This window comes from Rissa tridactyla, chromosome 19 (genome assembly GCF_028500815.1).
Source record: "Rissa tridactyla isolate bRisTri1 chromosome 19, bRisTri1.patW.cur.20221130, whole genome shotgun sequence".
Taxonomy (NCBI): domain Eukaryota; kingdom Metazoa; phylum Chordata; class Aves; order Charadriiformes; family Laridae; genus Rissa; species Rissa tridactyla.
Genome location: NC_071484.1, coordinates 6,191,013 through 6,212,956, shown reverse-complemented (window position 1 = coordinate 6,212,956; position 21,944 = coordinate 6,191,013). Strand labels below are relative to the sequence as shown.

General features: G+C 38.4%; 2 protein-coding genes and 1 long non-coding RNA gene across 3 annotated transcripts in view; 1 reads left to right on the top strand and 2 right to left on the bottom strand.

Moving 5' to 3' along the window:
- LOC128919104 (uncharacterized) overlaps positions 1–21,944 on the top strand; it is a 164,968-nt gene that overhangs the window by 13,647 nt on the left and 129,377 nt on the right. The window lies entirely within an intron of this gene.
- LOC128919100 (keratin, type I cytoskeletal 12-like) lies at positions 1,571–4,944 on the bottom strand. Its single transcript, XM_054224084.1, has 9 exons — positions 4,821–4,944; positions 4,486–4,748; positions 3,808–3,890; positions 3,434–3,590; positions 3,025–3,186; positions 2,802–2,927; positions 2,220–2,431; positions 1,878–1,960; positions 1,571–1,668 (listed from the first exon to the last, which is right to left on the bottom strand). Exons 2-9 carry the CDS (start codon positions 4,669–4,671, stop codon positions 1,571–1,573), a joined length of 1,107 nt encoding a protein of 368 aa, XP_054080059.1. The 5' UTR covers positions 4,672–4,748; positions 4,821–4,944.
- KRT20 (keratin 20) lies at positions 7,572–12,663 on the bottom strand. The gene is made up of 8 exons (XM_054224077.1): positions 12,241–12,663; positions 11,617–11,699; positions 11,248–11,404; positions 9,801–9,962; positions 9,592–9,717; positions 9,219–9,439; positions 8,319–8,359; positions 7,572–7,669 (listed from the first exon to the last, which is right to left on the bottom strand). Exons 1-8 carry the CDS (start codon positions 12,661–12,663, stop codon positions 7,572–7,574), a joined length of 1,311 nt encoding a protein of 436 aa, XP_054080052.1.

The window sequence follows — 21,944 nt, the reverse complement described above, 5'->3', positions numbered from 1 at the left end:
TTCTCTATAATTGTCATCTTGGTAATCACACTCAGCTACATAAACAACCTCAAATTGTCTATTTCTGATATTATTTTCATTTATGTTGTAATTATTTTAATTAAAAAATGTGGTCTGCAACAGTAAAAAATATTATTGATCTACATTGCATGTCGTGAGATTCTTTTCATTTATTTATCATCACTGCTTTTAAAGGCGGGAAAAAAAGAGGCACACTTGTGTTCCATGCTTTTAGAAATGAAATTACTTCCTTAAACTGTTGAAGTTGGTGCATTTGCTCAAGAGGTTTTCAAGTTCTTCCCTCTTTGTACTGTCATATATAGAAGATTCTTCTATTTCATTTCTTTGGGTTATTTATTACAGTACTTTTTCTTTAATTTACTGGATTTTAGATGTTGCGATTCTACCATGCTGATTTAGTTCTTTGATTATTGTTTTATTTACCCTGGTTTTTATTGATTTTTATTGTTTCCAAGCAGGAAGCTGAAAAAATGCTAGTAGTGGTTTTTATAAAAGGCAGAATGGAAGCACAGTATGAAGTCTGTGCTCCCGCTAACATTTTAGTTTGGGTCAGGTGCTTGAGGGATGTGATAGAATGTGCAGAACGTTTGTGTTCTAGAGACACAGGAATATCCATGTAGGAGGTCACAATAATTTCTTCGTCTTACCTGAGAATCACACAAAAATCGCCAACGCTTTGGCTCAAGAGCCAAAGGCTCAGGTGTGAACTGTAAGGGGATTGTATTTTGGTTCATAATTTTGTTCTGGATGAGATTCCCTTAAATAGTTCATTTGAGATGGGCATTCGGAAGCCAAATTCAGGATCCGCAAGCCCATGGTGTGCTCCCAGCAGATGGCACCCCGGGCCATGGGACACTGCTCCTCCGGGCTGTCCCGTCCCTCCTCTTCCACTGCTCTGCAGTGTGTTGTGCCGTTTGCAAAGGCTTCTCCTTTAAACTGATAGCTTTAATTATAAGTTATTAAGTATTCCTTTAATCCCGCATTTAAATAGCTTTTTTAACATGTATGCGTTCTAGCATTGGATTGATTTCTTTAAATTAATGGGGAATACCTTACCGCAGCCATAGTATATCGTAAAGCAAAATACCCAACAAAATGCCAGATATGGATCAGGAGCAGCAGTCCGAAATGAAGAATAAAGGGAGACTAATATCTTAAAGCTTGTTGAGTCCTTTTTATTAATCAAGAAAACTGGAAAGTGAGGTCAGAATAGCAAAATTATTTTATCTATTAATTACTAAAAATTATGAAAAAGCATATCTAATTAGATGTCTAATGTGTGCACCATGCTTCCATCTATTGAACAAAGAATTGATGATATATTTAAAGAACACCATAAAAATAATACATGTAATGCCAATAGACTGAAGCAGAAAATATATTGCATGACAGCTAAGAATGAAAATGCAGGGTTTGTTTTACGTAAAAGAATCTTAGTAAAAAGCAAATCTATTTTTACCACTTCATACAAAAGAACAAAATTATTTATCCATTTTGGCTTTGAAAGAAACATGGAGTGAACGGATCCTTTGCAGTATCAGATTGTGCCTTATATCTTCTCTTCAACTTCCTTAACGTGGGATGCAACAACTTTTCCATCTACCACTTCTTCAACAATTGTCTTGATCTTTCTAGTTTTGGTAGGATCTAAATAAACAAAACAAAACAAATATTTATCAAAGTGTTAAAAATTATAAACCAGAGCAGCATGCGTACATGAACAGTTGCATCTTTCCTTTCAAATTGTTGGCTTCTTGTGATGAACTCTATGATGTAGTTAAACAGAATAGCATGTATTATTTTATTTACAAGAATGACTTTAGAAACAAAATTTTACTCAGTCAAGTTCTACCTACCCTGAGAAGAATCCAGTGATTGCGTTTGTGATTTGGACCCTGTCAAGGATGAGCTTTCAAATGTAACTCCCTGTCCTGCGCTCCTAAAAGTGAATGAGAGACACGCAATATTGCAGAGTGGTTGTCACGATCAGGAGACATTGTATTATTTTAGATACTGAGCAGAACGGTTCATTCTCCTCACGTAGAGTCTGTCTGTATTATTTCAGAATCATGGTATGTGCCTTGTGCTGTTTTGGTGAATACACCACTCGTTTATACCTCTTTTTTTCCTGGAAAGGATATTGCTACAGAAAATAAAAGAAAGGAGATATTTAATGTAAATTAGTTACTTACACAAACTCGCCATCCAGCAGGCGACGATAGGTTTCAATCTCCATTTCCAGGCGAGTCTTGATGTCTAGAAGTTGTTGATACTCTGCATTCTGGCGCTCCATGTCAGCCCTGACCTGAAACAGCTGAGACTCCAGGTTCCCAATCTGAAGTTGCATTTGTGAAAGCTGAGCGCAGTAACCTCCTTCCGTTTCTGCTAAAGTGTCCTCAAGGGATTTTTTCTGTGTAAGAAGGATATTAAATAATCTCTGATTGAGGAAAAAAAAAATCTTTACGAAGACAAAAGCAACTGAAATAGTCTAATGGGAGTAAGTATAGCCTCATTACTTAGAGATTTTTATTTTTTCTTCGTGAAATACCAGTTTGAAAACTGGCCTTTGCTGCTTCACTGCATGCGAATATAGAAGTTCATCTGCGTTATAACATCCTACTTGCAATCCAATTATATATATATAATTACTGCTATTTAGGAACTAAAAGAATGCAGGATTTAATAGGAAATAAATGCAAATCTTAAATCCTATAGATCTAACAACATTTTTGAAGTTGGACTATTAACTCTGACTAGTGAGCAGCTTCCTTAGAGCATACCATGGCAAGCTGAGATTGTAGTTCAATTTCCAAGCTCTGGAGAGTCCGTTTTAAGTCTGTGATCTCACTCTTGCCTGACTGAAGCTGCTCAGTATTGGTGGAGATTTCCCTTTTCAGCTCCCCGCTCTGAAATACAAGGAAGAATAGAGTGTAATTTTACTGTTACAAATATTTAACTCATTTTTACATCCAATTTGCTGAATTTGCTCTTTCTGGTTGTTACTTTTTCGTTGAACCATGCTTCAGCCTCTTTACGATTTTGCTCAGCAATGACTTCATACTGTCCCCTCATGTCATTCAGAAGCTTGGTCAGGTCAATTCCTGGAGCAGCATCCATTTCAACGCTGACTTGGCCAACTGCACTGCTTTGGATACCCTGAAGCTCCTGGAGAGATTTAAAATAAAGAAAAGTTTCTGTTAATAAAAGGCAAAATAGTTCTACCAAAAACATATATAGAGAAATATATGTGTGTATATTTCCTTCACTCTTGCATTTAGTGAACTCAAAAAAAGAACAGCAAACAAAACAAATAATGAAACCAAAGAACTCCCACTGCCATAGATAAGGGAATAATTTGGTATTTCACAATTCCATCTGCCTTGTTGTGGATTCACAAAGGGAAAAAAAGTACCTCCTCATGATTCTTCTTGAGATAAGCCAGTTCTTCGTTCAGGCTTTCAATCTGCATCTCCAAATCAGCTCTTGTCAAGGTGAGCTCATCAAGAACTCTGCGCAGACCATTGATGTCGGCTTCCACACTCTGGCGAAGAGCCACTTCATTCTCATATCTGTAAAGAAAGTCATTAAATATCATTTTTTACGTGGTTAATGAGGTCAAATGGAAACTATTACTATGTACTTACATAGCTTTTACTATTAAATCTTAATACACATAATTATTACAATATTTTTTAATAATTATGTTAAACAAAAGAGATTTTTAAATACATTTCCCCCCCCCTTGAAATATTAGTAAGAGGTTTTGTAATATTAAGATACACTTACTTCAGTCTGAAATCATCAGCAGCCAGTCTGGCATTATCAATCTGCAAAATGATTCTTGCATTGTCAATAGTTGCATTAATGATCTGGAATACAAACAGTGTTCAGAGAATGATTTTATAGCCCAATGGCTTTGCGGTTCAATATAGTTGTTTACATAACTGTAATCCTAAATACGATTATAATATTAGATGTAATTTGTTAGACTCTTGTATAATTTACTATGAAATACATAGGACGGATTTTCAGCTTCTGCACATCGGTGCACTTCACTTAATGCTAGAATACCAGTTTGCATTCTCTGACTAGATAGTTTATAACCTCTGAAGACCTTGCCAGGTGGTCTATTTCAGGAAATTAATTAGCGATATAAGAAATATGAAACTTATTAAAATTTAAACTTTGTAATCTGAAAGAGTTTGTAGAACTGGCTTCCATCACTGCCTTCTCCTTTATTCAAATTAGAGCAAGTCACACAGCATTGTGTGACAGAGATACAGAATTGCTGTTAATATACAAGAATTCCACACTTGATACCAGTGCAGTGTGACAGAGGTTATTACAAGCGTCGGTACTGTAGAATAAATTTGCTCTTGGTTTCTGAAAGGAAGTTATTTTTAGCCAAAATACTATCAGGTGAATTACAAATGTAAAGATACATCAAGTACATTGCTTTGCTACCTTGTTTCGAAGATCTTCAATTATAGGATAATATTTACTATAATCATTCCCAGCTCCAGGGACACCATCTGCGGGGCCGTTTTTCTCATACCACTCGCGGATTTTGCGCTCCAGCTCAGTATTGGCATCCTCCAGAGATCGTACTTTGTCCAGATAAGCAGCCAGACGGTCATTAAGGTTCTGCATAGTTTCTTTTTTTGAGCCAGAAAGAAGGCCACCATCCCCAGCACCAGGGGTGCCAAAGCCACCTCCAAAACCAGATCCTGAGCCACTACCAAAGCCACCTCCAAAACTAGTGCCTGAGCTGCTGCCAAAACCACTTCCTAAACCTCCGCCAAAACCACTTCCTAAACCTCCACCAAAACCACCACCTAAGCCACTTCCATAGCTACCACCTAACCCACCGCCAAAGCCTCCGCCGAAGCCACTACTTAAGCTGCCCCCGAAGCCCCCACTGAGGCCAGAGCCTGAGCCGAGCATAGAAGCAGCACCAAAACCTCCGCCAGATCCACCACCAAACCCAAGTCCGCTGCCACCAAAGCCTCCGCCACCGCTAGAACCAGACATTCTCAGAGATCCCCCACCAAGCCCACTGCGAGACGAGAGCTGCCGGGATCCACCACTTGTGCGCACAGACAGGGCCATGGTGCTGCTGGTGCCCGAGCTGTTTTGCCAAGCGCACGGCACAGAGCAGGGCAGAGCCGAGAACAGGTTAACCCTTATATAGGGAAGGCAGTTGGGTGTTTCAGTAGTAGTCCCACCTCCTAGGAAGATCTTTAATTCTTTCTCTCTCTCTCTTGTTTGGTGGGAAGTCAGTTTAGTGTGTTCTGACCAAGCTAAGTGATATGTGCCAATCCAAATTGCCAATGGGAGTGGAAATCTGGTGCCCTCCAGGTATTTGCTGTGTGAGGGGAAATGGGTGGAGTAGACCTAAGACACCATGATAATGTTTTGGCATGTGCAATGGAGCACAAAAAATTCTTTTCGCATTTAAATCCTTCCTAAATAATTTTTTTGTCATTACATATTCATTTCTTTCTTGGTTTGGGGCTATCATTATAAAAGTATGCTTAAGTCGGTGTAATGATCCCTTTCATATCATACTTCCCAGTGTGCACATCAAAAATGTGTTTCTTTTCGTAATACTTTTCTGGCGTGAACCTCTGACAGATTAGCGCTCTCTACGTGTTTAATAAGAAGTAAGAAAAGTGATCAACAAAAGTGTGTGAAGAGGCATATGGACATTCAGTGAGCTGCAGGTTGATCATTAATTTGAAAACATAAATATACTTGATTATACTGAATATAATTTGTAATTATGTTTTCTGCCTTAAACCTTTCATCATTGAAATATCTCTGTGTAATATGCATAGCCTATACCAATTGCTTATACTTTTGAGCTGAAAACTAACCATTTTTTCTTCTAAATAGTTTGCTATTATCTCACAATAAGGAAAACGATTTCTGTAATTTCTGCTTTTCATAATATAAATCTAAAGGTCAAATATAGCTCTTCTGGGTTACAGGTTTAGGCATGGAAACCCTTCAAAACCAATATACTTTTCTTTTGAGGTTATTTCGGTAAACAGAAAATCGTTTTTTCTTTGTCCTGGCGTAATTATATCATTGGATTTGTCAACTGAAATGTATTAATTTTTGATTTATCTACAGCCAGGAGCAGGGGTGCTTTTTTGGGCAGAAATGTGTTATGAGCAGTAGATCAAAGGTTTCAGTAAAGCATTTATGGAGAAATGAATTGATAGCCTGGTATCAGTGACTCATGATTGTGAAAGCAAAGGATTATTTTGTTTGGCAGCTGTTTATGTAAAGTAAATAACGCATTGGACGGGTGAGACTTCAAAAGGAAGAGAGTTTTGTGTTTATGTTGTCAAGAGGAAAATGTAGACTCCTTGGACTGGAGATCTGGGTGTGGAAAAGGGTACGTGCGGTTATCGGTAGAGAAAGGTTTCACAGAAACGGTGGTCTTTATTTCTGAACTGAAGGGCAAAATATTCTTATTGATAAAATATCTTTGCTTGCTGTAGTCCCTGGTGATATAAACATTCACAGAGTGAAAATAAAATAAACAAGCTTCTTAAACTTTACATTTTAATTAATTATTAAATGAAAATGGACACTTCTTGTTTATTTGAAAATAATTTTTTACTGAAGTGAAGCTTCATTACATTTGAATGGTAGTTGAAGTTCAGAAAAGGTGCACTAAATCAACATTTTAATTTGTTTTTAAAACCAAATCTACTCTGAATGTGCTAATACGTAAGAGAAAAAATAGATTGCTAAACTTTGAATTGCAATTACATTAACATATTAGATAGCAAGTGTATCATCTGTATCTTAAATTCTTTCTCATAAAGTTTTGATAAGGTGTCCATCAAGGTTTCAGAAATAGAAGCTCTCTTCTGAAAACTCTTATTAATATGTTGAAAGTGTGGGAAGACTTAAGGCACCAGCTGTTGTCGTGAACGGTCTGAAGAAATGAAGAAAAACTCCTAGGGCTTTCAGAAGAGCCCACTACCATCGAGGGCTTGTTAAGCACATGGGTAATTGTGTCCCGTGCCTTCATCCAGTGACTTTCGCTAGCTTAGTGCTTTGAAACTTAAGCACTAAGCAGTGCTGAAGTATTTTTCTAAATTTAATTTAAATTATTTTAAAAGCTATAGTAAATTCATGCCATAAGTCATTTGACTTTCCAATTTTTACTGAAAAAGTTCTTAAATGTAATTTTAAGACTGATGTAAGTAAAAACTAAAGCTTCCATTTTTATCTGTCTTAGAAACAATTCTACATTTATAACAGGCTGCTTGGTTGTTTTTTAATCAAGGTATTTAGTCACTATGTACGTAAACCCAAAATCTTGTACTTTGTAACTTACTGATTTTTATTAATTACCTCCCCCCCAGAAAAAAAGAAAAGAAAAGACAAAGATTGATTGAGATTTGATAGTGTGGCATTTTTCAACCCTTCTGGGTTTTAGGAAGAAGACTGGATTCTTTACAAAGTTTAATCTTCTAATTCTGGCCTCAGCTGCAGGAAGCTCGGAGCCGTCTCCTCTCTGCTGCTGCCATTTACAGCTTCTCTTCAATCTCCTTGATCTCAGAGGAGACAACCTTGCCATCAATCACCTCTTCAACAATTGTCTTGATCTTCTTAACTTTACTTGATTCTGCTAATGAAATTGAACAGTGAATTAAGTAAATTCAATGTATATTGACAGAATAACATTACTGTAGTGCTAGCAGCAATTCCACAAATGAGGAAATAGATAAAGGCATATTTTCAGTGCGCAGTTACTGGGTATACAGGATGTGGTTTCTCTTCCTTTGAAAATCCTGTATGTTACCCATAATACTATGGTGGACATTATGTTGAATACCTCTTTATCCCTCCTGATATTTTTGCTTCAGTTTAGCACAAACTTGTAGACCTAAAACCTAGGAATAGTCTTACACTGAAATGGATATTTTTGCTATTAAACTAGATATTTTATTCAGGAGCCTGGTCTCCCTGTGTAGGGAGCAGAGAGAAGCAGATGCTTCTGAAGTCCTCCAGAGGGTAATTCAATAAATCTCTGTTGTTCTCTTGGCTCTTTGAGGAGTCTGTGGTATTTCTTTGGACACCTGAATTACACACATAAACCCAGGCTTTGTATGATCACTATAGGTTATCTGTTCATACAGTTAATTGCTTTCTTGATGTAAGATTCCACTGGTTGGTTATTTGCTCTGAAACTGTGTTGCTTTATGTCAGGCTACTTAGTTCCACAACGTTTCAACAGGCAGCCATCAAAAAATAAGGAAGTTAGAGTGACATACCTTTTTCAAGCTCTGCTGCAGATTCCTCCAATTGGAAATGTCTGTTCAAATTATAAATTAAAAAAATATAAATATATGGTGCCTAACATTGAAGAAAAATCCTTGTACATTTCCACTACCTTTAATCAAGACAGCTGATGTCCTTTCATCAAAACTTTTAACCACATGTTTGAATGAATTTCCTCTGTTAAAGTAAGACTTGCTAAGCATGAGCTATAGGAGAAATTAATCTGCCGACTTGTTTCTGCAATGCTATGACTTCGGCTTATGCAGATAGTTCTTGGGGGGAAATACCACTGTCTTCTTGCCCCACTTTCATAGATCTCTGCTCTTTTCACTACAGAATATGGGACACTGGACTATCTCAACGTTTAGTGCCAGCTCGCTTGCATCTCTTCAAATTTTTAAGTAGCTTGGCTACTAGTGACACAGGTAGAGCAGAACATAATCCAGTGCAGGCTGCAAAACTTGCCCTGGACTGCAAGAGAAGGGCAGTATGCTTTTGCTGAGTGCCTGCTCTAGTGTGCTGAGGTGCTGCAGGCTCTAAACCAGGTCAAAAAAAATGTAGTCTGGGTTAGTCCGGGCCTGCAGAAGCTGCAGTCATTACAGTTATGGATCAGTCGATCCAAAATTGAATTACTGGTGCTTATGGTGTGTGCACATCTATCTAGCTGCTCAGCTCGCAAAGAGTAACAGGATATACCTATGCGGAGGCTGAGACAAACTCAACGGACTTCCACAGCAGCCTCTGAAACCCAGCAGGAACCGCAGCCTGCTCTGAGTCTACAGTTGCGAACTGAGCAACAGACTCCCCCCAACCAGTTGGAAACTGGCAGAGTTTACGTTTTCACCTTCCGTGAATATGCTAAACCGACAAGCAAAGTGTGTGTATTTCCTCACCCACTGTCCTCTCCTTCCAGCAGACGTCGGTACGTGGCAATCTCCATTTCCAAGCGAGTCTTGATATCCAGCAACAGACAGTACTCATTATTCTGACCCTCCATTTCAACTCGGAGTTGCCTCAGTTGAGCCTCTAAATTGGCAACTGTTTCCTGGATTTGGCTTAGCTGATGATTGTAACGTGCTTCAGTGTCAGCCAAACTGTCTTCTAAAGACTTTTTCTACAGCCAATGAAAAGAACAGAGATGTATTATTCAAGAGGATTCATTTTTGTGTTAAGATAGCATTTTGATTGAAAAGCCTCTCACTTTCTTTATTTATCCATGTGACTGTCTACTAAAATAGTCCTTATTTCAAGCACTCTGTTATTTACCATGTTAAGGTGGGACTGTAATTCAAGCTCCAGACCCTGGAAGATCTGTCTCCGGTCAGTGATCTCTTTCCTTTGGACCTGCAGCTGCTCAACGTTGATTGCCACTTCCTGGTTCAGTTCTGCTGTCTGAAATGCAAAAAATGGAGGGGCTGTAAACTGCAAGGAGACATGACTGAGGTTCTTGCTGATGTTTAAGTAATCGACCTTACCTGCTTTTCAAATTGTTCTTTGGCTTCTTGACGGTTCTTTTCTGCCATTTCTTCATATTGCTTCCTCATGTTTTCCATAATAGTCGCAAGATCAATACTTGGAGCAGCATCCACCTCTACATTAACTGAGCTGCCCACCTGTTTGCGCAGTCGGTCAACGTCCTGTGGCAATGAGGGTTGTATCAGCATCACGGATTGGGTTGGGTTGGAAGGGACCTTAAAGATCATCTAGTTCCAACGCCCCTGCCCAGCGTAGGGAGACCTCCCACCAGACCAGGTTGCTCAAAGCCCCGTCCAACCTGGCCGTGAAAGGTCCCCACCAGCTACAGGGAACTTTCAATCCTGAATACTGGAAGCAAATTCAAAATCTACAGACATAGAAGTAATTCTTAAATAGCACCTCAGGGCAAGATAACTTAATCACCTTGCAAATGCTGTTTAGTGTACCTCATGTTAGAACATTTTACTTACTTTGTAGCAATAAATTCTATATCATAGATAAACATATAAAAAGATTATTTCCTCAGGACCGGATCTATGGAATAAGCGTAGAAGTCATGATTGCCATTTGTATGCTTTTGTGGGGTAGCGATCCTAAACCACAGATTATTCTTAAAGAAAACCTTCACTCCATGGTTTCTGGAGCTGTTCAGCCTTTGCTGCCCAATGCCCTGGATGTCAGTTAGTGCCACACATGGTTATACTGCTTCCACAAACGACACAAGTGCTTCAGTCCTGCACAGCACGGTTCTAAGTGCATGGCTAGGTTGGCTATTTTTCTAGGTTGGATTTTTCTAATATTGTGCTCAAAGAATGTATTTTCTGCAATGTGACAAGGAATTTACACTTTTGAAGTTGATTGTAAGAGGAAAGCTTGGGCGTATGCCATAACTGAGATTTTGTTAACAGGCATCTTGAATTTAGGATTTCAGTTTGTGTCTTTACTTGCAAAGGGGAAATAGGCAATGGTTGTGCAACATTCTTACCTTTGCAGGTCTTTGAAACTGTAACTGTAATGCTAAGGGCGAGGTTCGGTTTGAGTTTAGACTCCTAGGACATGCCGAGTACACATATGTAACTCGTCGGTATCTCTGCATGAGCCAGAGCTCCTATTAAAACCGGTAGAGAGCAGAGCGTGTCCCAGCTGAGCAGCCAGTAGGTGATTGCTCTGCAGTGAGCTGAACCACTCTCCAGCCTGTGTGTGTTTTATTGACTGTCTCTCAGTTGATTATGATAGAACCATAGGCACATTCTCATAGATTGTGTATGTACCTAAATACCTAAAGTAGGTACCTAAATTTTGATATGCTAATCTGGAGCTGAATCCCACTGTAAGTGTAATATTCTTTTAGTTTAACCATGAAGATTTCATTTTTCCTAGTGAGGCTGAGTTTATGTGTGCTGCTTAAAAAAAAATCTCTCCCTGGCAGTGTTTGGCTGCCCTCACCTCCTCGTGGTTCTTCTTTAGAAAAGCCAGTTCTTCATTCATACTTTCAATCTGAGACTCCAAATCAGATTTTGTCAAAGTCAAGTCATCACGAACCCGGAGCAGTCCGTTAGTGTCACTGTCGACACTTTGCCTGAGCAGGTATTCATTCTCATACCTGTAAAATAAGGCTTGTTTTGTCATGAAAATGCAACTGTTTCATGTAAATGTTAGAATCGGTAACTACTGCAGCGTTAGTTGTGAAATTTTTCTTTTTATTAAACTTTACGTTAGAAAACATTTACTTATCAGCTTTGTTACTAATAACTAGAAACTTTCATGAGTAAGAGGAGCATGAAAGAGAATTTATGAAACCATCATGGAACTTACTTCAGTCTAAAATCATCAGCAGCCAGTTTGGCATTGTCAATCTGCAGGACAAGCCTTGCATTTTCCAACTGTGCAGCAGCAACCTAAAAAGGAATGGTGGAAAAGCAATGAATCTTTGCACATAAATGCACACTTGATCCATTTCTGGAAATTAATACCACGTGTGGGCTTCATCTTGCTTAACTTTAGCTGTCTATTTGTCATCTAGGTTTAAGTTAAGTTCCCTTTAGAAGTGCATAGGAAGAATTAGGGTTTTCCAAAAGGCAAATTATCCTGTCATAAAATAGGTATATAACTGCTCTCTGGAAGGGATCTGCTTTTAAGGGATGGGAAATAGAACCGGTGACAAGTAAGAGGGGAGCCATTTAAGGAAGTAGAATAGAATTAATTAGTTTTGATTCAAAGATTTTTCATGTATGAGATTACTCATGTCTGCTGACATATATCTAGTATTACAAATTACATAAAATCTGTCAGTAATTTATTTCTGATCAAAATAAAGCATTTATTTTTCTTAGCTGAGATAATTGCAATTTGGAAAAGTACATTTTCTACAATAGATTATTATCTATCTCCCTGATAATTGCAATTTGTATATGTATAGGTGGCTGTATGATATCTTACCTTATTTTGGAGATCCTCAATTGTTTTAAAGTATGAGCTATAGTCTTGCCTTATGTCTGTGGTGTTGCTCTCGTACCACTCCTTGATCTGCTTTTCGATCAGCGAGTTTGCCTTTTCTAGAGAACGCACCTTCTCCAGGTACGATGCCAAACGGTCATTTAGATTTTGCATAGTTGATTTTTCATTGCCAGCGAGCAGCACATCGTTACCAGTAATATTAAGCTGGAAGTTCCCACCGAAGCCTTGCCCATAGCCGGAGCTGGTAGAGATGCGGGTGCCATAGCCCCCCGCTCCCCCGTAGACACTGGGCGCCTGGATCTTTTGGGTGGCTATTTTCCTGGAGCTTAACCCACTGATGCTGGGGGCAGTAGGTTGGATGCGGGTGCTTGTACCCCACTGAATGCTTCGGGTAGAGAACGCCATTTCTCTTCTTCGTCTTCTAAAGTGAAGCAGCTAAATCAGTGCAGGTAGAGAGCAGCTGAAGTGAAGAGCAGCGTGTGCTCTTTAAACCTTTATACTGTGTTTCGAAGAGGAAACTCAATAGTTATAAACCCCACCTCTGTTGACACATAATGTAACTGGTGTCAGCACAAATAGCACACCGCATATTGCCCCCCCACTCTGTATAATGTAAAGGGTTTTCATCTGTTCATCTGTTTTTGAGAAAAGCTCCCCAGGTAGTTTGGCTTGCTTTGTTACTATTTTGAATAAGAGATAAAACACAAATAAACTGTTAAATCATTTATCACAGTATACCTGCAGCCATAATCTCTATAGTCCTTTTGAACAAACAAGTAGATTCTAACCCCCATACCCAGTGTATGAAATTAAAATGAGAGTTGACGATATGTGACAAGAGACCTAAAATATTTATATTTGCAATCAAGTATATATTTCTGTTGAGTAAGCAATACTCTGGGCCTCAGGACAGTCTAGAACAGTGTATAAATTATTAGAAAGGAGGCATCTGTAACTACTGTGTTATTTCATTTTATAGTAAGCACAAAACAATATTTATATGGTAGTTGTTGTAGCTAGCTTACGTTGAATATACATTCATTTAGTGTTAGACAACCGATACAAGTTGAACTAGCTTTCAATACAGTTGAAATTAATCAGAGAGGGTATTGCTTTATCCATAAATAAAGTAATAGAATCAAGACTACTGTAAATCTTCATTGCCCACTTTATTTCATATGCGGGATTCTGAGGTCCATAGAGTGACGGGAGGTGCTGAGATCAAGCTTTCAGCATAACCAGCTTCCAGCCCTCCCGTGTGGCTGAAGTTAAAGCAAAACCAGTATCCCTCCTGCCTGGTCAATATTTTAGACAAAGAGACTACCAGCTAATGTTCTGTCACAAACCCGGGCGCTACGTTCATTAACAGGAAATCAGCTGCCTTTTTTCAGCACATGAAGAAACCCAACAATCCTACTTAGTTCCTGAGGTTCCTAAATGGGCTATGGTGTAATACGAGTGATACAGACCATGCAGAGATAAAATGGAAAGCAAGGGAAGAAAGTGGTTGCTGGGGGGCTTAGTGCAACAGGAAAGCATGTGGCAGGTGTGCTCTGGGAGAGTACGTAGGTGTAGTTCCTTGGGGCATTGCACTGACAGTACTTTAGTGTATTATTAATGTACAGCTGGTCAGGTAGAACAATTAACACATATTGCTTGTATTAGCAAAAGCAGCTGGTGTACGTACTGATCTTCAACCTCAGGGCCAGGAGACTGGTGAGACAATAAGCTTTGGAGGCAGTAACTCTGTATTGGAAGAATCTTCAGGTTTCTGAGAACACCTAACCTGGGATGGTAGGGAATCAGTACTGCTAAGTCTTTTAAGTTACTGTGCTACAGATTAGTCTAAACAGTATTGGATCAAGGCAAAGAGTTAAACTGTCATAATTAGCTATTCTGAAAATATGCATCTTCCACAGCAAAGTGATTAGCGTTCAGGGCGGAACTTTTTTGCAGGAGGATGCTATGAATTGTCTTTGGACCTTGAACTTTTTTGGGTGTAACTGATAATGAAAAGCATTTATGAGAGTTGAAACCAAAGTACATTAGTAATCAAGGTGGGTTGTCTTTTGTTCATTAAAAATATTCAGACTGAGTAAGAATTGATCATGGTAGAAGGGCAGAGCTTACACCTTTAAAGCTGTAAGAGGAATACAGCAAGAGGTCCTGCTACACTTACATTTCTTGGCTATATATTTCAATGTCTGGTGTTTGAAACTTACAGAAGCTGGATACTATTTAGTAATGTAAGAATAATATAAAAATACATTTCAGATTGATAGAGAAATAAAATTCACTGATACATAAAATTTTCTAAACTTCTGTCTAACTTCAGCTTATACAGTGATCTGAATTAAAGTGGGCATCAGGATTAGGTGAGACATTTGCTTTGTGTTCAGGCTCTGCTACTTTAGGTCAAGCTGAACCTTCAACAATTATTTTCCTTCCAGAATCCTCTTGACTATTAAGCAAAAGTGCTCAAGGCCTATGCAATTGGAAGCACAGAGCAATAGCATCATGCAGATCTAAAATGAAAAGACATTGGGCTGAATTTTCTTAGCATTCTTCTTCTTTTCTTCTCCAAATTGTTTACTGACAAATTCTCTGATCTTATCATTTTGCATGTGCTTTTCTTCCAAAAAATAAGCTGGAATATTTGCAAGAATATTTACTAAGATCAGGGTAGGTATTGTTCATAACAGAGGTGGGTTTTGCTCCTACTTTTTAGTTGAATACAGGTTTTTTTTTAATGGACTATATCTTGAATGGTGGTATAAACCACTGGAAACTGCAAGTGAACACCACAGGCTATATCTCTACCAGTAAATGAAACAAAGACAAGGCCCCGAGACTGGCCAAAGGGCAAGTGGCTGGTTGTATCTCACGTCTCCAAAGCTGTTCAGCTGTCAGCTGGGAGTGCTCATCAGCCTCCAGTACCTCTTGAACTATGACCAGATATTATCTGGAAGAATATGGGCTGCCTTACTATTTTTTAATTATTTTTATATTTTATTGGTTGTAACAGTAAATTATCTAAATAGATGTTGAGGAATCTAAAAATATATTATCTGCAGTTTTGTTCAGTGTTAAAGAAATGCTGTTAACACTTCGCTGATGTTTTAGTTCAGTTTCCAACTCCAAGCTCCATTGCGAATACTCTCTGGAGGACGGTCCGTGGATTCGTGCGTAACACTTCCTTTCAGTGACGTGCTCGGTCGGACTGGTCTATGTGTAATCATAATAAAACATTCATAGCAACACTAATAATTTTTTTTTTTTATGAAGAAATCTCATCTGTGTGACAGACGTTCAATGTATACTAGAGAGCAATGAAGATAAGTCATGCAGGGGTATGATAACATGTGCATGCCATTTAGTATTACTCACCTTTACTAGCCAGTCATGGGTAACCAGTCTAGAGAGTTCAAGGAAAAAAGACACACCCAGCTTTAGTTCTGCATTTATGCTGCCTTTAGGTGGAACATATGCTTTTCTTTTGGCTGACTTAAAGATTTAAATAAAGAAAAGTCTTTAGTTCAGTTTTAGTGACAGTCCATTCTAGGAGTGAAATCCAATGCCCGTTTATTAGTCCCTGTAACTACATTGCTGATCTCAGTTTGGGTTTTGTGTCATAAGGATTTGAATCTGAAAGATCTCTTAGAATAAAGTCCTGAAAGGACTTCTACTGTCCAAAATGCATTCAGGGAGGGGGAATTCCTTGTTCAATATTCCAGCCATATTCCAGTATTCAGTATTTGTGTGTCTGACAAATTCCCCTCCTTCTCTTCTTAAACTACTTGTGAGAGAATTTAATTCCAGATTTATGCCATACAACTGGTTTACAACCAAGGGAACAGTTGAGATGAGCTCTAAGGGGAAAACGAGAGCCAATTTTTAATGTAGATGGGAGCCAATAGCAGATTCTAAATTAAGATTTTTCTGAACGAGTGAAAAAAGAGTACTTAGGACAATTCTCCACGCTGAAAACAAACTATCTTTGCACCATTTGTTAATGCAAATTCTGCACCCTTGAAGCCTGCTTTCTCCAAAGAGTAAAGCAAGATGTTTTGTGTTTTGCTGAATGTGATCGGATGAGAGAAAGGTCCAAATAATGTCAGTAACTCCACTGGATTCACTTAAGCCGTGAGCATTTGCAGCACAAGATCTTACACTGTCTTCCTCACATAGATATTTTTTCCTCATTTCCTTCTCCTTTTTATCTTTTGTCCAATGAAAATACCTTAATCATCAAATCACTACACCTTATTTCTTTCTGCTTTGAGCTTTTGACCAGAGATGTAAATTTTTAAAAATACTTTAAATAGTGTGATACTTAAAGCTGTGTTCCAGATCTTGGAGTGGTGCATAAGACAATGTGTTGGTTACATCTTTCCCCAACCACAGGCTGAAAATGAAAGTCAGGAGCTGCCGTTCCTGTCTCAGCTGCTCTCCTTGAATAGAATCAGATTTCAGTGCCAACAATAACAGCTCCAGGCCATACAAATGAACCTTCTCTTTTTTCTTCCCTAAAAGTATCGTTAATATCAGGTCTAATATAATCTAAAAGACTACCAGGCAGATCTTTTTCCCTGCTAAAAATTACGTGCAACTGAGGTGTCATTGGAATGAGAAAACCAGTAAGCTGGAGAAAATTTCAGCTTACTGGTTTTCTCAGTTCCATAATGCTGGAATAGTTCAGTATCCATGAGAAAACATTACACATTTATATGATTCAGTAAGCAAATATATTTTTCATGGCCCTGTGCAAATATATGGCCATACTGATAATACGCCATAAAAGATATGTACCAACACTGCATTGCATGTAGTCACTTTTCTGTAGATTTTTTTTGGTAGCTTTAAAAAAGAAAAAAATCCTTGTGGTTTCAGGGACCTGACTTGTATCACCCTTTGGAACCCCAAACCAAGAGAAAAACATAATTTTTTTGAGGGTATAATTGCACTCATCTCTCAGGAGTTGCCTGGGCAGTTGCGTGGCTGCAGCTGTTTGTTTGGGGACCACTCTGGTAAATCCTCCTTTCAGTGCACCTAGTGCCCCGTGGCATCCCCTCTCCCAGTATCTGTATAACCAGAAGCAACTACGGGTTGCTTGTTTTGTAAAGAGAAGGAACCTGAAACACTCTCCCAGCTTCAGGATCTGTGTCAGGCAAGCAGGTATCCAAACAAAAAAAAAAAAGAAAAAAAAAAATGAAAACAAGCTGAAACTGCATCTCAGTACGCCCCTTGAGAAGGCTGTGGGCTTTGAGGAATGTCCATTACACAAATTCTTCCACAGAAATTTCCAGTTAAAGTTGTTCACTGGCCTTGCAAGTCTCGGAGGAGGCACAGATAGCAAGAGGAGCGGTTCCTGTGGCAGTGCTGGCTCACACAGTCCCATTTGCATCCCATTTGGAACAGGAGACAATGTCTATATACCTGTTTGTCACTAGAGGCCACCACATGCCTTCTTAAGAGTTACACCTACAAATCTACCTATTATTTGCTACAGTGGGAGAATCCATGCTGGAACCTGAACGTGGTTAATGAAATTCACATACTGCCTAACAAAATTTAACATACTACCTACTTTTCTGGTCCTACATCCAGAAGAAAAATTTTTTGCATAACCCTTGTGGCCGAATGTTTAAAGTTATTTATCTTCACAGCCACAAGCTGTAATTACAAGAGTTTTGTGCTGTGTATAGCAGGGAGTTTGTAAGCAATGGCAACAAGTATTATCTGTCTTTCTAAATCTTGAAGGCTGAATTTTTGAGGACAGGAATGTTCATTATCCCTTCGAATGATGCCCCTTTCTTTATGACTGATGCTTGAGTGTCTTAATTTTTAGACAGCAATAAACTCTAGACAGTAAAGAAAAGGTTTCTTTGGTTTTGTTTTTATGTTTCTTTTTGGATAGTAGCACTGTTCTTTCCAGGGGAAAAGTGGGTGTTTTCCTGCACTGATAACTTTAAAATCACAATTTCTGTCTACTTGCAGCAACATTACATTATTTCCTTCTTTGAAATTACGCTGGCAAGAGTTGCTTCCAGTATATTTGGTTTATGCATTTTATGCTTTATTTTCTTGTGTGTATGATTCAGGGGTGTAGTGCTGGGCCAAAGCTGGTACTTTTTCTCTAAAAGTAGCAGACTATTACCTTCTATTCTAAAGAAGTACTGTATAGATTGTCAGCTACTTCAGCTTGTTTGTTTCTCCTTTTCCCTGCCTGCTCCAAATAATCATTCCTCTAAATTGAAATACATTTTTCTCAAATTGTATTCCTCATCTTTGTTGCTTTCTATAGAGCCTAATAACAGCCTATCGAATTAACGCAACTTGTCCTTAGGAAGTTGGAAAGCAAAAAAATTTACCCCTGAAGTCTAGACAGTTATTGCAAGTGGCTTTACCACAGCTGATGTTATGATTTTATGCCTTTAAGCTTCTGATGCATATTCAGTTTTTCAAAAGGCAAATGAATATGTCCAGAAGAAGCAGCCATGCACCTGTTTCACCATTAGGTCATGTCTAGTACTATGAGTTCTATTACACAGGCAGCCCAAACTGTAATATATATTGATGCTTATGTTTAATGTGATATTTTTACATACAATTCTTTTATGCCAACCCCTAGATGTGTGGTTCAAGTGGGTCATTTCAGTATAGTCATACAATTAGAAACATCATAGAATACAACTTGAAAAGAAATGAAAAATTTTACTGAGGAAGGAATTATGAGGAAGCAGCACATACTAAAAAATTACTTGTGATTTCACAAAGCCAAATGTACATGTAGAGTCAATAATTAAGATGCTTTTGCTGTATAATTCAGGACATGGGGAGGACGGGGGGCACAGGCGGCTCAAGCGTTATTCTTTCCTTGCTCCCCTGTTTATAGATCCTTCCCTTCTCAAAATGATTCATGCACAGGAACAGGCATCTCCCAGCAAAACTTTAGAAACCTTTATAGGTCAGGGTGTGGACATTGTGAAATGTTTTACCGGCTCTTCTACCTATTCTCTCTGCTTCAATAATAGCATGCAAACAGTGTTTATAGCAGTGTTATAAATGCTAGGTTATCTTTTCTTCTCTTTCTGAAATGTCTTCATTAATTTTGCATCTGTATTAACAAGGCAGGCAGAAAGCAAAAATTTTGCTTTCTACAGAAATGTCTTGTTCATAAATAAGGAAGAAACCTGCCAATGTGTGACCACATCACCAGAAAGAATGTGTGATTAATAGCGCAAACCATGACTGCATTACCTCATCGCAAACTTCTTCCAGAGGATCAACAATTCACTTACCAAAGCTGTGTATTGTAATATACCTTAATAAGTTTTAACATTTCTACAAGTGAAATGAGCTATGAGTCATACGCATTCTGGAGTGCATTCAAGTCTGTTAGAAATCACGTTGGAGGATTATTTAGTGCAGGACTTCCTTAAATGGCAGGTGAAACTGCAAGAAGTGATTTGGGAATGCTGATGGTTTCAGCCTCCTTTTATAGACTGTGAGTTCCTGTGTCTTGTTCGTTTGCAAAAGTATTGTTACATCATTCACTTAGGCTTAGAAATGACATTATCTCCCACTGATAGTTTTTTGCTATCCTGTTCCATTTATGGGAAATGGAATATATTAACTTTGAGTGTGCTATTTTTTATGATACTTCAAATTTTTAAAATTGCAGTTTCTTTGGGCCTGGGTTGGTCACTTCTTTGATGTTGAAACAGCACTTCTGTGTATATTTAATACAGAAGTAGAATAAATACCAGCTAGCAGAGTTCAATCCAGTTTAATATAAGGAATTAATAAAATGATTTTTCAAGCAATACAGAATCACACTCCTGAAGATTTCCTTTCCTTCAAGACACTGATCTAAGAGAAACAGGCAGAGGAAGAAGCACATACGCCATCTCTCTTTTAAAGTTTCCCAAATACTACAGAATCCCCAAAGACACCCAGGCATAGTGTTCTGTACAGCACTAATTTTAATAGGGCTATTGGCACGTGTAAATTGAAGAACAACATCAAAATACGTGCAGGGATATGTGCAGGGTCTTGACCAGCGGTGCATACTTGAAATGAATCAATCAAATTCTCTCTTCAGTGCGATCAGATACAGCAAGGATTGCTGTAACTAGAGAATGGCTCTTCGCGGAAGTTGTATTATCTAACAGCTGGGCTAAGTAGAAGCTGTGAAGTGATGAATTCTAATTTAGCCGCTATCAGTGACTTTCTTTGCAGCCTTGAGCAAGTTGTGTCATCTCTTTTTCCAATTTCTCAAGCAATAAAATGGGAATGATAATACTACCCCCATTCATTATCTCCCTAACTTCATCTCTTGGCATGTTGTGAGAATATAATGTTAACAGTGCATGCAAGTGGTAAATTTTGGTATCATTATTTATTATTTAGGGTGCAAACCTACCCTAAATACATTTAGAAATGCATAGCTTTTCTACTAGGACACGAATTCAGAAAGAATCAACAACTACTAGATATAGAGCAACATGTGGCCGGTGACACAGTATCATAAGCTGTTCAACAAAAAGGAAATCTGCAGTTATACATAGCATTCTAAATCCATGAAGAATTCTCCAGAAATAAGCAATTTTTGCCACAGAATACTTGCTTTCATTTACAGAATAGAATGTAGTGTAGTGGACATTTATATGTTTAAGGACTAATTGGTTTGGGTTACTTATTAAAAGACAGCAACTTGAATGGATGTGTTAGAGTCACCGGTGTGTGATGATGTTAGTGACTGGGGTGAAGGATGAGGTCAGCGTTGTGGCTGTACTGGCGTCACCATTACAGAATGCAACAACACAGTAGTAACAGAGGGTTAAAATCATCAGAGCGGTGGAGTGGAATGGGAATTCCGCTGCGTCTCAGCCAGTACCATTTCATTTGGACCAGAACCCAGCGGAACACAGGAATGCAGGGAGTGCATCTCTCACCTCTGCATGAGGGGACACCAGGACGGGAGTAAAGCCAATGCATTGCTCAAGAATGTGAAATAAGGACAGGCGTGTTCTGTAAAGCGCTTCGATTATTTGTTTTTCCTTCTTGTTTCCTTGTAGTTTAGCACAATCAAAACCTAGTGCAAAGCATAGATATTTTCCTTTGATTTAGAAATTAGGGGCTACTTAGAAGTTTTTACAATTATTTGTATCATAGCAACATGGTTATGTTCTGTAGATTTGATAAATGAATCTAGCTTTAAATAACACAGAAAATTGTTCAAGAAAACCTAGGCACATTTTGTCCAGATACTACAAACACCAGGTCTGGCTTGTTGGATCTGGTAAGCCATAAGGAAGGACATTGCTAATTAGCCAAGAGTTACTAATCCTGTATTACAAGTTTTACCCAATTTAAAGAAACCATTAGGTAATCCATTCAATGCTTTTGGGATCTCTTTGTGCAACAAGGGTGGAGAGTTGGGGGGGGCGAAGGGGAATCGTGAACTGGTCCTAACATGCCATTACGAAAACATTGTATCATAGAGATGGACTTTGTTTATTTTAAATCTGCATTTTCTTTGAAATTTTCACTTTCTTTTGTGAGCCTTGTTTCAAAGCAAAGCAGGTAACAGGAATCCTTTATGAAAGTCCCTTCTGAGTAGGTAGGAAAGAGTACAATGACAATTTCGCTCATGAATATGAGACTGCCCTGAACACACTGTT